General features: G+C 44.4%; 1 protein-coding gene across 6 annotated transcripts in view; it reads left to right on the top strand.

Annotated features, from left to right (window-relative positions):
- The window catches only part of F8 (coagulation factor VIII), a 216,063-nt gene that overhangs the window by 64,182 nt on the left and 138,126 nt on the right, over positions 1 to 13,755 (top strand). For all 6 annotated transcript variants that reach the window (XR_012725311.1, XR_012725310.1, XM_075324077.1 and 3 more), the window contains exons 11-14: positions 599 to 810; positions 2,936 to 3,071; positions 5,571 to 5,777; positions 7,499 to 8,147. Coding sequence is in view for 4 of the 6 variants with exons in the window: in XM_075324077.1 (XP_075180192.1) it covers positions 599 to 810; positions 2,936 to 3,071; positions 5,571 to 5,777; positions 7,499 to 8,147 (1,204 nt within the window). In the remaining 2 variants the exon portion in view is untranslated. The remainder of the gene's footprint in view (positions 1 to 598; positions 811 to 2,935; positions 3,072 to 5,570; positions 5,778 to 7,498; positions 8,148 to 13,755) is intronic.

The following is a 13,755-nucleotide window of genomic DNA, read 5'->3' as shown; positions in this document are numbered from 1 at the left end:
AACAGCGGTGGTGCCTATCTTCACCACGACCCATGGGTGGCGTCACGGACTAAATTCCCCAAACCAACCACCCCTTTCACTCACGGGCGAGGAGCGCCGCTCGAGTCCCCGGATCCGGCCCACCGCTCGAGCCACCGAGCAGCCATCGCAGTAGCGCCAGACCCGAGCGTTAGCGAGCGCAGCGCAGTGGCGTCCTCCCCGCCCGCGACACGTATATCAGGCCAGGCATTCGTGACTGAGTTCTTTGGAAAGAAGCTGAACACTATGTAAAAGAAAAGCTCTCACAGCAGGAGAATAAAAGGAAATAGAAAAAGCAAGTCAACTGCAAATTTGCTTATTTTTTACATTGTCCAACCAATTTAATAACATGAGAATACTTATTTAAATAACATTTTGTTGTACTATCTAGGCAAAAGGACTTTAAAGAACAATCATTATAATAACTGAGCTCAGTATTTCTGTTTAGCTTGCTTCTTGGTTTAGACAAGAAGAACTTACTACACCTATGAAATCTGGTTGTCATAGATGCTTTGCCTGTGTTATCACAACATCAGTTTAATAGCTGGGATAATCAATACATTTTACATTTTTTTTTCAGGAGAACAACTGAAGGATTATCCTATCCAGCCAAATCAGTCCATCACATATATATGGCCCGTGACAAAATATGATAGCCCTGCATCTTCTGATCCTCGGTGTCTTACAAGATTCTATGGCAGTTTCCACAATCCACAGAGAGATTTGGCATCGGGCCTTATTGGACCACTTCTAATCTGCTCTAAACAAACTTTGGATCAAGGGGGAAATCAGGTACTTATGAGCTACACCATGTACTCTGCAGCCTTTTCACTAAGTAGGGCAGAAATATACATACTGTATATATATATATATATATACATATATATATATATATATATATATACAGTGCCTACAAGTAGTATTAAACCCCCTGCAGATTTAGCAGGTTTACACATTCGGAATTAACTTGGCATTGTGACATTTGGACTGTAGATCAGCCTGGAAGTGTGAAATGCACTGCAGCAAAAAAGAATGTTATTTCTTTTTTTGTTAAATTGTGAAAAGTTTATTCAGAGGGTCATTTATTATTCAACCCCTCAAACCACAAGAATTCTGTTTGGTTCCCCTAAAGTATTAAGAAGTATTTCAGGCACAAAGAACAATGAGCTTCACATGTTTGGATTAATTATCTCTTTTTCCAGCCTTTTCTGACTAATTAAGACCCTCCCCAAACTTGTGAACAGCACTCATACTTGGTCAACATGGGAAAGACAAAGGAGCATTCCAAGGCCATCAGAGACAAGATCGTGGAGGGTCACAAGGCTGGCAAGGGGTACAAAACCCTTTCCAAGGAGTTGGGCCTACCTGTCTCCACTGTTGGGATCATCATCCGGAAGTGGAAGGCTTATGGAACTACTGTTAGCCTTCCACGGCCTGGACAGCCTTTGAAAGTTTCCACCCGTGCCGAGGCCAGGCTTGACCAAAGAGTCAAGGCTAACCCAAGGACAACAAGGAAGGAGCTCCGGGAAGATCTCATGGCAGTGGGGACATTGGTTTCAGTCAATACCATAAGTAATGTACTCCACCGCAATGGTCTCCGTTCCAGACGAGCCCGTAAGGTACCTTTACTTTCAAAGCATCATGTCAAGGCTCGTCTACAGTTTGCTCATGATCACTTGGAGGACTCTGAGACAGACTGGTTCAAGGTTCTCTGGTCTGATGAGACCAAGATCGAGATCTTTGGTGCCAACCACACACGTGACGTTTGGAGACTGGATGGCACTGCATACGACCCCAAGAATACCATCCCTACAGTCAAGCATGGTGGTGGCAGCATCATGCTGTGGGGCTGTTTCTCAGCCAAGGGGCCTGGCCATCTGGTCCGCATCCATGGGAAGATGGATAGCACGGCCTACCTGGAGATTTTGGCCAAGAACCTGCGCTCCTCCATCAAGGATCTTAAGATGGGTCGTCATTTCATCTTCCAACAAGACAACGACCCAAAGCACACAGCCAAGAAAACCAAAGCCTGGTTCAAGAGGGAAAAAATCAAGGTGTTGCAGTGGCCTAGTCAGTCTCCTGACCTTAACTTAATTGAAAACTTGTGGAAGGAGCTCAAGATTAAAGTCCACATGAGACACCCAAAGAACCTAGATAACTTGGAGAAGATCTGCATGGAGGAGTGGGCCAAGATAACTCCAGAGACCTGTGCCGGCCAGATCAGGTCTTACAAAAGACTATTATTAGCTGTAATTGCAAACAAGGGTTATTCCACAAAATATTAAACCTAGGGGTTGAATAATAATTGACCCACACTTTTATGTTGAAAATTTCTTAAAATTTAACTGAGCAACATAACTTGTTGGTTTGTAAGATTTATGCATCTGTTAATAAATCCTGCTCTTGTTTGAAGTTTGCAGGCTCTAACTTATTTGCATCTTATCAAACCTGCTAAATCTGCAGGGGGTTGAAGACTACTTGTAGGCACTGTATATGTGTGTGTGTATACAGTATATATATATATATATATATATATATATATATTTATTTATACAAGCTGGACACTGACTACTGTACATTGTATGAGTGTCATATCCTCAGTTTTGTCCGATATAATAAAATCTTAACAAATATGTTGGGGGTGTACTTATTTTTTTACTATACTGTACAAGCAGCCTTGGGATTTTTTTGGATGCTTTTCTCAATTTGGCCTCTTTCAAAACAAGACTAGACTATAGATTAACAATATGTATTTCTGCATGCAGTAATTACTGAAAGCAGCCTTGGATAGTTAAAGGGGTCATCCAACATCTTACATTGCTGGCATATTAATAGGATGTCTAACTGGTAGGGATCAGTAGGAGAATGTGCAGAATAGAATGTGTATCAGTAATATAATCACAATTTTTCATTTTAGATTGTCACAGATAAAGAACATATTCTTTTCTTTACTGTATTTGATGAAATGCTTAGCTGGTATCGCGATCAAAACATCCGAAGTTCAGAAAACACAACCACAAGTGTAATTTCACCAAGAGAAAGTTTGCAGTATAGTAAGTATACCGTGATGTTATAACCGTCCAATGTCTAGAGCCACAGTTTATCTATAGCAGGAGACCCCAACCTGTGGCTTAGAAGCCTTATGTGGCTTGCAGGTCCGTTTTGTGTGGCTGTCTGCCATCTTAATGCATTAGCAGTACACCAGGTCTAATAAACTGCTATGGAGAGCAGGTCTCCAGATGGTGATTTTTCTGGGTAGCTCTACATAGAAGAGCAGATCTAAATGTGGGTAGGGTAGGAATTCATGGGTCTTGGTATACTGCCTCACTGTGATCGCTGTGGAAAAACTTTGGCTGTCATTATCCCAGTAATGGGTATCTGGGTGTCTACTGTAAGGAGTGTAGAAGCGAGATGTGGCTCACGACTCCCTCTAAGAGTTGAATGTGCCTCTCAAACCCTTTCTTAGCGCAGATTGTGGCTCGCGATTCTCTCTCAGAGCTGAATGTGGCTTTTGACCCTGTATCAAAGCAGAATGTGTCTCGCAACCCTCTTTCAGAGCAGAATGTGGCTTGCGACCCTCTTTCAGAGCAGGATGTGGCTTGCCACCTTCTCTTAGAGTTGAATGTGGCTCTCAACCCTCTGTCAGAGCAGAATGTGGCTCGCGACCCTCTTTCAGAGCAGAATATGGCTCCCGACCCTCTCTCAGATGAGAATCTGGCTGGTAACCCTCTCTCAGAGCAGAATGTGGCCGACAGCCCTCTCTCAGAGCAAAATGTGTCTCACGACCCTCTCTCAGAGCAGAATGTGTCTCACGATCCTCTCTCAGGGCAGAATGAGGCTCACAACCCTCTCTCAGAGTAGGGTTATGACCCTTTCTCAGAGCAGAATGTGGCTTGCAACTTACTCTCAGAGCAGAATGTGGCTCACGACCCTCTCTCAGAGTAGAATGTGGCTCACGACCCTCTCTCAGAGCAGAATGTGGCCGCTGACCCTCAGAGCAGAATGTGGCTCGCGACCCTCTCTCAGAGCTGAATGTGGTTTGCAACCCTCTCGCAGAGCAGAATGTGGGTCATGACCGTGCCTCAGAGCAGAATGTGGCTCACAATCTTCTATCAGAGCAGACTTTGGCTCACGACTGTCTCTTAGAGCTGAATATGGCTCGCGACCCTCTCTCAGAGCAGAATGTGGCTTGCAACCCACTCTCAGAGCAGAATGTGGCTCACGACCCTCTTTCAGAGCAGAATGTGGCTTGCCACCCTCTCTCAGAGTTTAATGTGGCTCTCAACCCTCTCTCAGAGCTGAATGTGGCTTGCGACCCTCTCTCAGAGCAGAATGTGACCGGTGACCCTCTCTCAGAGCAGAATGTGGCTCGCAACCCTCTCTCAGAGCAGAATTGGGTTGTGACCCTGCCTCAAAGCAGAATGTGGCTCACAACCTTCTCTCAGAGCAGACTTTGGCTCACGACTGTCTGTTAGAGCTGAATATGGCTCGCTACCCTCTCTCAGAGCAGAATGTGGCTTGCAACCCACTCTGAGAGCAGAATGTGGCTCACGACCCTCTCTCAGAGCAGAATTGGGTTGTGACCCTGCCGCAGAGCAGAATGTGGCTCACAACCTTCTCTCAGAGCAGTCTTTGGCTCACGACTGTCTCTTACAGCTGAATATGGCTCGCGACCCTCTCTCAGAGCAGAATGTGGCTTGCAACCCACTCTCAGAGCAGAATGTGGCTCACGACCCTCTCTCAGAGCAGAATGTGGACAGTGACCCTCTCTCAGAGCAGAATGTGTCTCGCGATCCTCTCTCAGAGCAGAATGTGGGTCGTGACCCTGCCTCAAAGCAGAATGAGGCTTACGACCCTCTCTCAGAGCAGAATCTGGCTTGCAACCTTCTCTCAGAGCAGAATATGGCACGCAACCCTCTCTCAGAGCAGAATGTGGCTCGCAACGCTCTCTCACAGAGGGATATGGCTCACGACCCTCTCTCAGAGCTGAATTTGGCTTGCCACCCTCTCTCAGAGCAGAATGTGGGTCGTGACCCTCGCTCAGAGCAAAATGTGGCTCACAACTCTCTCTCAAAGCAGACTTTGGCTTGCGACTGCCTCTTAGAGCTGAATGTGGCTCGTGACCCTCTCTCAGAGCAGAATCTGGCTCGCAACCCTCTCTCAGAGCAGAATGTGGCTCGCGACCCTCTCTTAGAGCAGAATATGGCTTGTGACCCTGTCTCTGAGTCAGTTCAGCAGACCTGGGGATCCGAGGTTTAACAGATTTCTATTTTCAGACCTCAAATTCCCCCAAAAGGTTTCAATTTAAAGATATGCCTTGAAAATAAAAATTGTGACTATTCCTGATGCACAGACAATAATTATATCATTTGCGAAATACATGGAAAATGCAGAAAACCATGACTTTTTCGGAGCAATACTCATATATCGTCTATATATCATCATATAGAATTATAAGAATAAAGAGATATCTAAAATCAGCGTGTACAATTAATACTGGTATTTCTTTTTTTTATTCATGCTATACTAACCATTTTTTTTTGCCTCCCTAGCTATAAACGGTTTTGTCAGTTCTCTCCAGTTCCCTATTTGCCAGAATGAGGTCAGCGTGTTGCATGTCTTGAATCTGGTTCACTACACAGAGCTCCTATCAGTTTACTTTGGAGGCAATACATTTTTTGTAGACTCAAGCTATGAAGAAACCCTGACGCTATTTCCAATGAATGGAAAGACCATTGTCATGATCATGGAGAAATCAGGTTAGTAACTGGTCATTGGATTGGAAATCAGTGGCATGCAGGGCCGGACTTACCGTACCTTCCTTTTGCTCTTGACCTGTATGGAGAGAGGTTGACCTCCACTCAGGGTTGCCAACTGTCCAAAAATTCCAGGACAGTCCATAAAAATAGGGCAATTTTTTGTCCTGTTTGTAAAAAATATAAAGTTTTTGCCCTCTAATCTGAGAGCGCCATAATGTAGAGACAAAAACCCTAAATCCAGTTATGCATGTGTCACTTAATGGGCTACTTGCTGTAGTTTTGATAAAGTTGGGCGGCATGGTAGCTCAGTGGGGTCCTGAGTTCAAACCCCACCAAGGACAACATCTGCAAGGAGATTGAATGTTCTCCCCATGTTTGCGTGGGTTTTCTCCAGTTTCTTCCCACACTCCAAAGACATACCAGTAGGGAATTTAGATTGTGAGCCCCAATGGGGACAGGGATGATCACATCTGTAAAGTGCTGTGCAATTAATAGCGATATATAGGTGAGCATAAAGTAAATAAAAAAAGTCCCTGTTTCATCAGCAGGAGATTCATTTATCAATAGAGGACTAATATACCTGCTGTCATATAGTCCTCTTTTTTAATCATGAGCGCTGTATAAACCTACCTCTAACCACTGATTGGGAAGTTTCTGCCTATGCACAGTGTACAGAGAAAGCTGCCAATAAGTGGTTTGCATGGGGTTATATAGAACTCAGCATTAAGAGAACTGGTAATTCTGCAACAGCTAAAACAGTGATTTTATAAAAACTACAGAAAGCTGCCCAGTAAGTGATAAATCACTGCAATCAGAGTCTATTCCCTTACATCATGCTGCTTTTAGATGTGGAAGCAAAAACATGGTAATAGTTTCCTTTTAAATAGCAGTGTCATGCCTTGGATTTGATCAGGCAGTCTCCTGTGCTGTGGTACATTTCTCTCTCCACTGAGCCACAGTCAGGTTTGGTTGGTGTCCTGGTTCTGAACACTTTGTTTGTGTATTCATTGCCTTTCTGCCAACAAGTGTTTCCAATGCTGTAATTCACTCTATCACCTATAACCCTATAATGTAATTATATACAGCTGCCCTGGGCTTGTATTTCCCGGCTGGTGATATTTCTGAAGTGGACCCTGCTTGGAATTACAACCTGTCTACCAAGTACTTTTCCTGGAACACTGTTATTGTTGGTTTTCCATGTTTTTTTACTGTGTGCCTTCACCCAGATTTTTATATGATACCCTCAATGGCTGCTTAAAAAGCAAAGGTTCGAGTGGTTCTTCTTAGTCATCCAGTTAGGGTTGTTTTAGTCTGCGCAGGCACCTTTAGTGATGGCACACCTGGGACTTCTAGTCTGTACAAGAACCGGGCAGATCAGGGGTAATATTTTTGAGTTAGACCTTAGTTTACTTTATTTTCCATAAGCAGGATTAGGCAATATATGATAAATCACATATTAACCAATCAAGGTATCCGGTTTCTTCAGCAGTCCATGAGAACTACACAACCTCCCTTGTCAAAAGACAATAGCCCTGCTGGCATGAATGTGTATAGATCTGTGTTAGCACTGGTATCAAAATGCAAACAGTTTCAATGACTTAAAAAGATATTTAAAAAATTATGCCAACATAAAGTGGACATATTGTTATGCTTTTTTATTATTAGCCTGCATATTGACCTATTTTTAAAAACATTTTTTTTTTTTTTTTTTATCAATGCAGGGTATTGGCCGGTGACATCTAAATCATCACTGGCAGATTTAAGTATGAGAGCAACATTGAAAGTTTCGCACTGTGAAAATATCCAAGAGGATTACTATGATTATGATCATGATGATGATCTTAAAGAATCTCAAGAAGATTCTCCAGCGTATGATTATTCTTTGGACGCCCATCACAGAATGTATCCCTTTGGACCACGGAGCATATCCGGTAAAAAGCAAAGTTCTGGACAGTTGCAAAATCTAAAAAGTGGTGATCATGAAGACGATGATCTTAGACCTTTTATAGACTCATCAGATCCGGTTATAGCAATGCACGGTAAAAGTGTCAAAAAAGAAATGGCGGGAATAAAAAAAGAGAACAAATTTCACTCTATAAATAAATTACCTGGAGATGAAGAGGAGGAAACCAATCTTTCAGGCAATCAATTACAGAATGAATCTGAGCTTCCTAAGACCACGGGTGCTCACACTGACTATTATGATTATGATTACAACAGTTCTGGTTTGGACGACATTGATATGTATGGAGAATTTTCGGAAAAAGACCCTCGTAGTTCTCAAGGACAACTGCGGACATATTTCATTGCAGCTGTGGAAGTCATGTGGGACTACGGAGCTGGAAACTCCTCCTTCTTCATAAAACAAAAGTCAGTACCTAAATGTATTATACTTTGTGATCAACATTTTTTTTTTAATGGGAATCTGTCACCAGGTTTTTCCCTTATGATCTGCTGCCACCACCAGTGAGTTTTTATATACAGCATTCCAGACTACTGTATACAGCCCGTTCTGTATATTGTAAAACACACCTTTATTATACTCACCATTGGGGGGGTCCAGTCCAATGAGTGCCGCTGCTCTCTGGTCTGGCGTCTCCTTTCCTCCTTCTTCTGAGGCCCGTGTTCATGGTGTGTCCTACGTCATCCACACTATCTGGCGGTGAGGTCCTGGCGTAGACGCAGTTTGAGTTGCCCGACTGAGGGCAGATCAAAATATTGTAGTGAGCATGCGCAGGCGGTCTTTAAACTTTTCTCACACCTGTGCATTACAGTACTTTGATTAGCAGGGCAGATTAAAGTGCGCCTACGCAGGGGCGCAATGCCAACCAGGACTGGATAGAAGGAGGATGGAGATTGCAGCATAGAGAAGATGCCGGACTGGAGACCAGTGACACCCATTGGACCAGACCGCTCCCTAGGTGAGCATAATAAAAGTGTTTTATACGCTCTACATAGCGGCCTGGGCTCTTATATAAAGTATTCTAAAAGTATTCTAGAATGCTGTATATAAGAGCTCAGTGGTGGTGGCCACAGGTTATAGTCACCAAATCTGGTGACAGGTTCCCTTTAATTAGATCTAGTAGATACAAATTTGACAATGGGTGAAAGCTTATACATATATATATATATATATATATATATTATTTATTTTTTTTAAATCAATCTTTTTTTATTAAACAGTTAGAAATCAATACAGAGAGAATATATCACTTCTTATATGGCTAATAACAGGATACATCAAATAAGCACATGTATGTAAATCAAGTTCTTTCTCTGTATATATATATATATATATATATATATATATATATATATAACTAGTAATAAGGTTTTCAAATCGCAGTCATATTGTAGAGAATGAGCCTAGAAACCGCGTGGCTCCTCAGATAAACAAAACTTAAATTATGCAATAATGCCTCAGTCTAACAGAAAAGCCTCCTCCATCAGCCGTGTCGCTGTCGTTTTAACTTGTCAAAGAGTTGGATATTGACTAAAAGGGCCACTTCATATGGTGGTTATGGTGGTCTCCTAAAAAGAGCCACTCCTTGGTTAGGTCCTTCCGGGATATCTGGCTATTTTCTGTGTAGAGACTCCTAACAGAGGCTCCACAAACGTTTTTGATTTGACTGCAGAGGTTGGCACCCTAGATAAAGCATGTAAGCTATGGCACCCCCGCTTACCTTCAGCTGGCCCTAGCTTACCCTAGGTAGTCCTGCCTATAGTATGTTCCCAACATCAGAAAGATGAAAGGGAACCTAGCATCCAGTATGTATACAGTTAGGTCCAGAAATATTTGAACAGTGACACAATTTTCGCGAGTTGGGCTCTGCATGCCACCACATTGGATTTGAAATGAAACCTCTACAACAGAATTCAAGTGCAGATTGTAACGTTTAATTTGAAGGTTTGAGCAAAAATATCTGATAGAAATTGTAGGAATTGTACACATTTCTTTACAAACACTCCACATTTTAGGAGGTCAAAAGTAATTGGACAAATAAACCAAACCCAAACAAAATATTTTTATTTTCAATATTTTATTGCGAATCCTTTGGAGGCAATCACTGCCTTAAGTCTGGAACCCATGGACATCACCAAACGCTGGGTTTCCTCCTTCTTAATGCTTTGCCAGGCCTTTACAGCCGCAGCCTTCAGGTCTTGCTTGTTTGTGGGTCTTTCCGTCTTAAGTCTGGATTTGAGCAAGTGAAATGCATGCTCAATTGGGTTAAGATCTGGTGATTGACTTGGCCATTGCAGAATGTTCCACTTTTTTGCACTCATGAACTCCTGGGTAGCTTTGGCTGTATGCTTGGGGTCATTGTCCATCTGTACTATGAAGCGCCGTCCGATCAACTTTGCGGCATTTGGCTGAATCTGGGCTGAAAGTATATCCCGGTACACTTCAGAATTCATCCGGCTACTCTTGTCTGCTGTTATGTCATCAATAAACACAAGTGACCCAGTGCCATTGAAAGCCATGCATGCCCATGCCATCACGTTGTCTCCACCATGTTTTACAGAGGATGTGGTGTGCCTTGGATCATGTGCCGTTCCCTTTCTTCTCCAAACTTTTTTCTTCCCATCATTCTGGTACAGGTTGATCTTTGTCTCATCTGTCCATAGAATACTTTTCCAGAACTGAGCTGGCTTCATGAGGTGTTTTTCAGCAAATTTAACTCTGGCCTGTCTATTTTTGGAATTGATGAATGGTTTGCATCTAGATGTGAACCCTTTGTATTTACTTTCATGGAGTCTTCTCTTTACTGTTGACTTAGAGACAGATACACCTACTTCACTGAGAGTGTTCTGGACTTCAGTTGATGTTGTGAACGGGTTCTTCTTCACCAAAGAAAGTATGCGGCGATCATCCACCACTGTTGTCATCCGTGGACGCCCAGGCCTTTTTGAGTTCCCAAGCTCACCAGTCAATTCCTTTTTTCTCAGAATGTACCCGACTGTTGATTTTGCTACTCCAAGCATGTCTGCTATCTCTCTGATGGATTTTTTCTTTTTTTTCAGCCTCAGGATGTTCTGCTTCACCTCAATTGAGAGTTCCTTAGACCGCATGTTGTCTGGTCACAGCAACAGCTTCCAAATGCAAAACCACACACCTGTAATCAACCCCAGACCTTTTAACTACTTCATTGATTACAGGTTAACGAGGGAGACGCCTTCAGAGTTAATTGCAGCCCTTAGAGTCCCTTGTCCAATTACTTTTGGTCCCTTGAAAAAGAGGAGGCTATGCATTACAGAGCTATGATTCCTAAACCCTTTCTCCGATTTGGATGTGAAAACTCTCATATTGCAGCTGGGAGTGTGCACTTTCAGCCCATATTATATATATAATTGTATTTCTGAACATGTTTTTGTAAACAGCTAAAATAACAAAACTTGTGTCACTGTCCAAATATTTCTGGACCTAACTGTATATATATATATATATATATATATATATATATATATATATATATATATATACTGTGTATACACACACATATATACATATATATGTGGAGGTAGAGAAAAAAAACAAATCCGTCCCAATATGTGCCGGTACATATACCCTCATATATCAGATTTTGTACTAAAAAAGTGTCAGTGCCTGTGAGGCAAATCCCGGGATATGAAGATGAATTATGACTCCAGTCATAATCCCTCATCACTCCCTGGCAGTGCCCCCTCCCTTCTTGTTCTCAGTGTTCCACTTACACCTCCATGGCCATGTCCTGTGATATGGAGATGAGGTGGTGTGGGAACAATGGACACAGGATGACTCCCTGCCGTCACCCTGTAGTAGGAGCTGCTAGCTAGTTAGCAAGGCTATGGAAATAGCCAGACAGAACGACTCCAGTAAAAAATGGTTCATATCTCGCAAGCCATATTTCCGATAAATATGGCAACCATAAAAATGGTGTCTCCGCATGCAGACGATGCCGGCACACCCTTTTTATGGGAGCAGGACATTGGGAAATGCCCCAGGCGTGATATCAGCCAATGGGGAACTGGCAGACAGGTCATGAGTCCCCTCGTTCTGTAGCTAAATTCATAACTGTCACAATGAGAGCATTGGCGTCCGCCTACGACGCTCCCAGGCAAAGTTATGGCCCATATTCCATGTTGGGATATTGTCCATAACTCAAGCCAGGGGTGGAGCAGTGCTCCCTGTGAGGTCACTAAGGTAGGAGGGGACCTGGATGTGCCCAGGTTGATAACCCTACTTCGGCCATTTTCCAGTGTTCTTTCGCTGGGGGTCACGTGTAGGAAACATCTGTGGGAGTTCCTGGAAACCTGGTCTACAGCGCCCCCCTGTGGCCAGACGCACAAGGTAACTGATTGAATTGCATACCTGTTTGTAAAACATGCTTTATCTGTAACTGTACTCTGACATATGTATATTCTGTAGATTCCCTATTGTATATATTGTAGTTCTAGTGTGCTTTAGGCTGATTAAATTATATAATTAATCTTGGGCTGTTCTGTTATCTCGATCTTGAATCCCACGTCTGTGTGTTCGGCTAATAGTTACCGTGAAGCGGTTGGTGGCAGCGAGTTGTGCCAAGGATTATTGTGGGGAGGCCAGTGAGATTCGGGAAGATATTATATATTCCGCCCGCGGAGGTCGGGGGAATATATACCCTACTCTCACCGGGGACCCTTCAATAATCGGCATAAGTAGTATAGCGGCCTCCTTGCTTATTGTCGGGCAATTCCATAATTGGCCTGACTATAAGAGGGGCGCTAGAGAGCGCGTCACGTGCTCTGTCTGTCGGTCGGGAGGTATAAAGGAGGGGTGACCCCCACTTGTTACCCCCCGATTGTGACGTACTGGTAGCCAGCGCGGGGGATTTCTGAGTGACCCCCCCGGTGGTTTGTGACATATTGGTGGCATAGCGGTGGGATCGAGATAATAGTGTGTGTGAGTGTGAGACCCATACTCCCAGACACTAAAGACTGCCTGCAGCAGCTGTGGCTGCTGGGGTCTTCAGACTAGCTCAACACTAGAGTGTCAGAGTGCAGATACTGTAAGGTGTGTGGAGGCATCAGGTGTCAGTTCTGTGTCAGTGACCAAAAGTCTGCAAGAATGGCTGATGGCACCAGGAGCAGAGCTATGCAACTGGCCAATGCTAAGGCAGGAGCCGAAGAGAGGGAGGACGGTGCTGTGGACAGTAATGAGGAGGTTGCCCACGAGTCCTCCAGGAGCTCGACGCCAGAAAACCGTTCTGCCGAGGACATTGCGCAACCTGGCACTGCTGGACAAGATGAGGAGGAGCTCACCCAAGGTTCCTCAACGAGCCAGATGCCAGCCCTCCGCTCTGAAAGGGACAGTGAATCGCCTAGCTCTGCAGCGTGCCGCAGATCACCACGTGCCATTCCACCGAGCCTGGGAGGCTCGGATAGCCTTCTTCAAATGGCTATGGCCCTTCTCCAGGCTGGAGACCAGAAGGGCTACAAGGAACTCCTGGCAGAGCGCAGGGCAGAGCGGCACGCAGAGCGTGAGGCTGCGGAGCGAGAGCGGCAGGCAGCGCGTGAAGAGCGAGAGCGACAGGCAGACCGTGACTACCAGCTGCAGCTAGTTCAGCTCCGGCCCTCATCAGCCACATGTGACCTTCGAGACACCAAACTTCCAAAGGTCCGTGTTGAGGACTTCCCAGTGCTGGAGAAGGATGGAGACTTGGACTCTTTCTTGACTGCTTTTGAACGGACTTGCTTGCAGCACCATCTGGACAAGGACCAGTGGGCCAAATACCTGACCCCCCGTTTAAGGGGTAAGGCCCTGGAAATCCTTGGGGACTTGCCTGCTGAGGCAGATCAGGGCTACGACACCATCAAGCGGGCCCTGATCCAACAGTACAACCTCACTCCGGAGTCCTACCGCAAGAAGTTCCGGACCCTGCAGAAGGGACCAAAGGACTCCTGGGCTGACCACCGGCGGGCACTTGCCCGAGCTGCCGACCACTGGACCCAAGGCCTGCAG

Source organism: Anomaloglossus baeobatrachus, chromosome 9 (assembly GCF_048569485.1).
Source record: "Anomaloglossus baeobatrachus isolate aAnoBae1 chromosome 9, aAnoBae1.hap1, whole genome shotgun sequence".
NCBI lineage: Eukaryota > Metazoa > Chordata > Amphibia > Anura > Aromobatidae > Anomaloglossus > Anomaloglossus baeobatrachus.
This window is presented reverse-complemented; position numbering and strand designations above follow the sequence as displayed.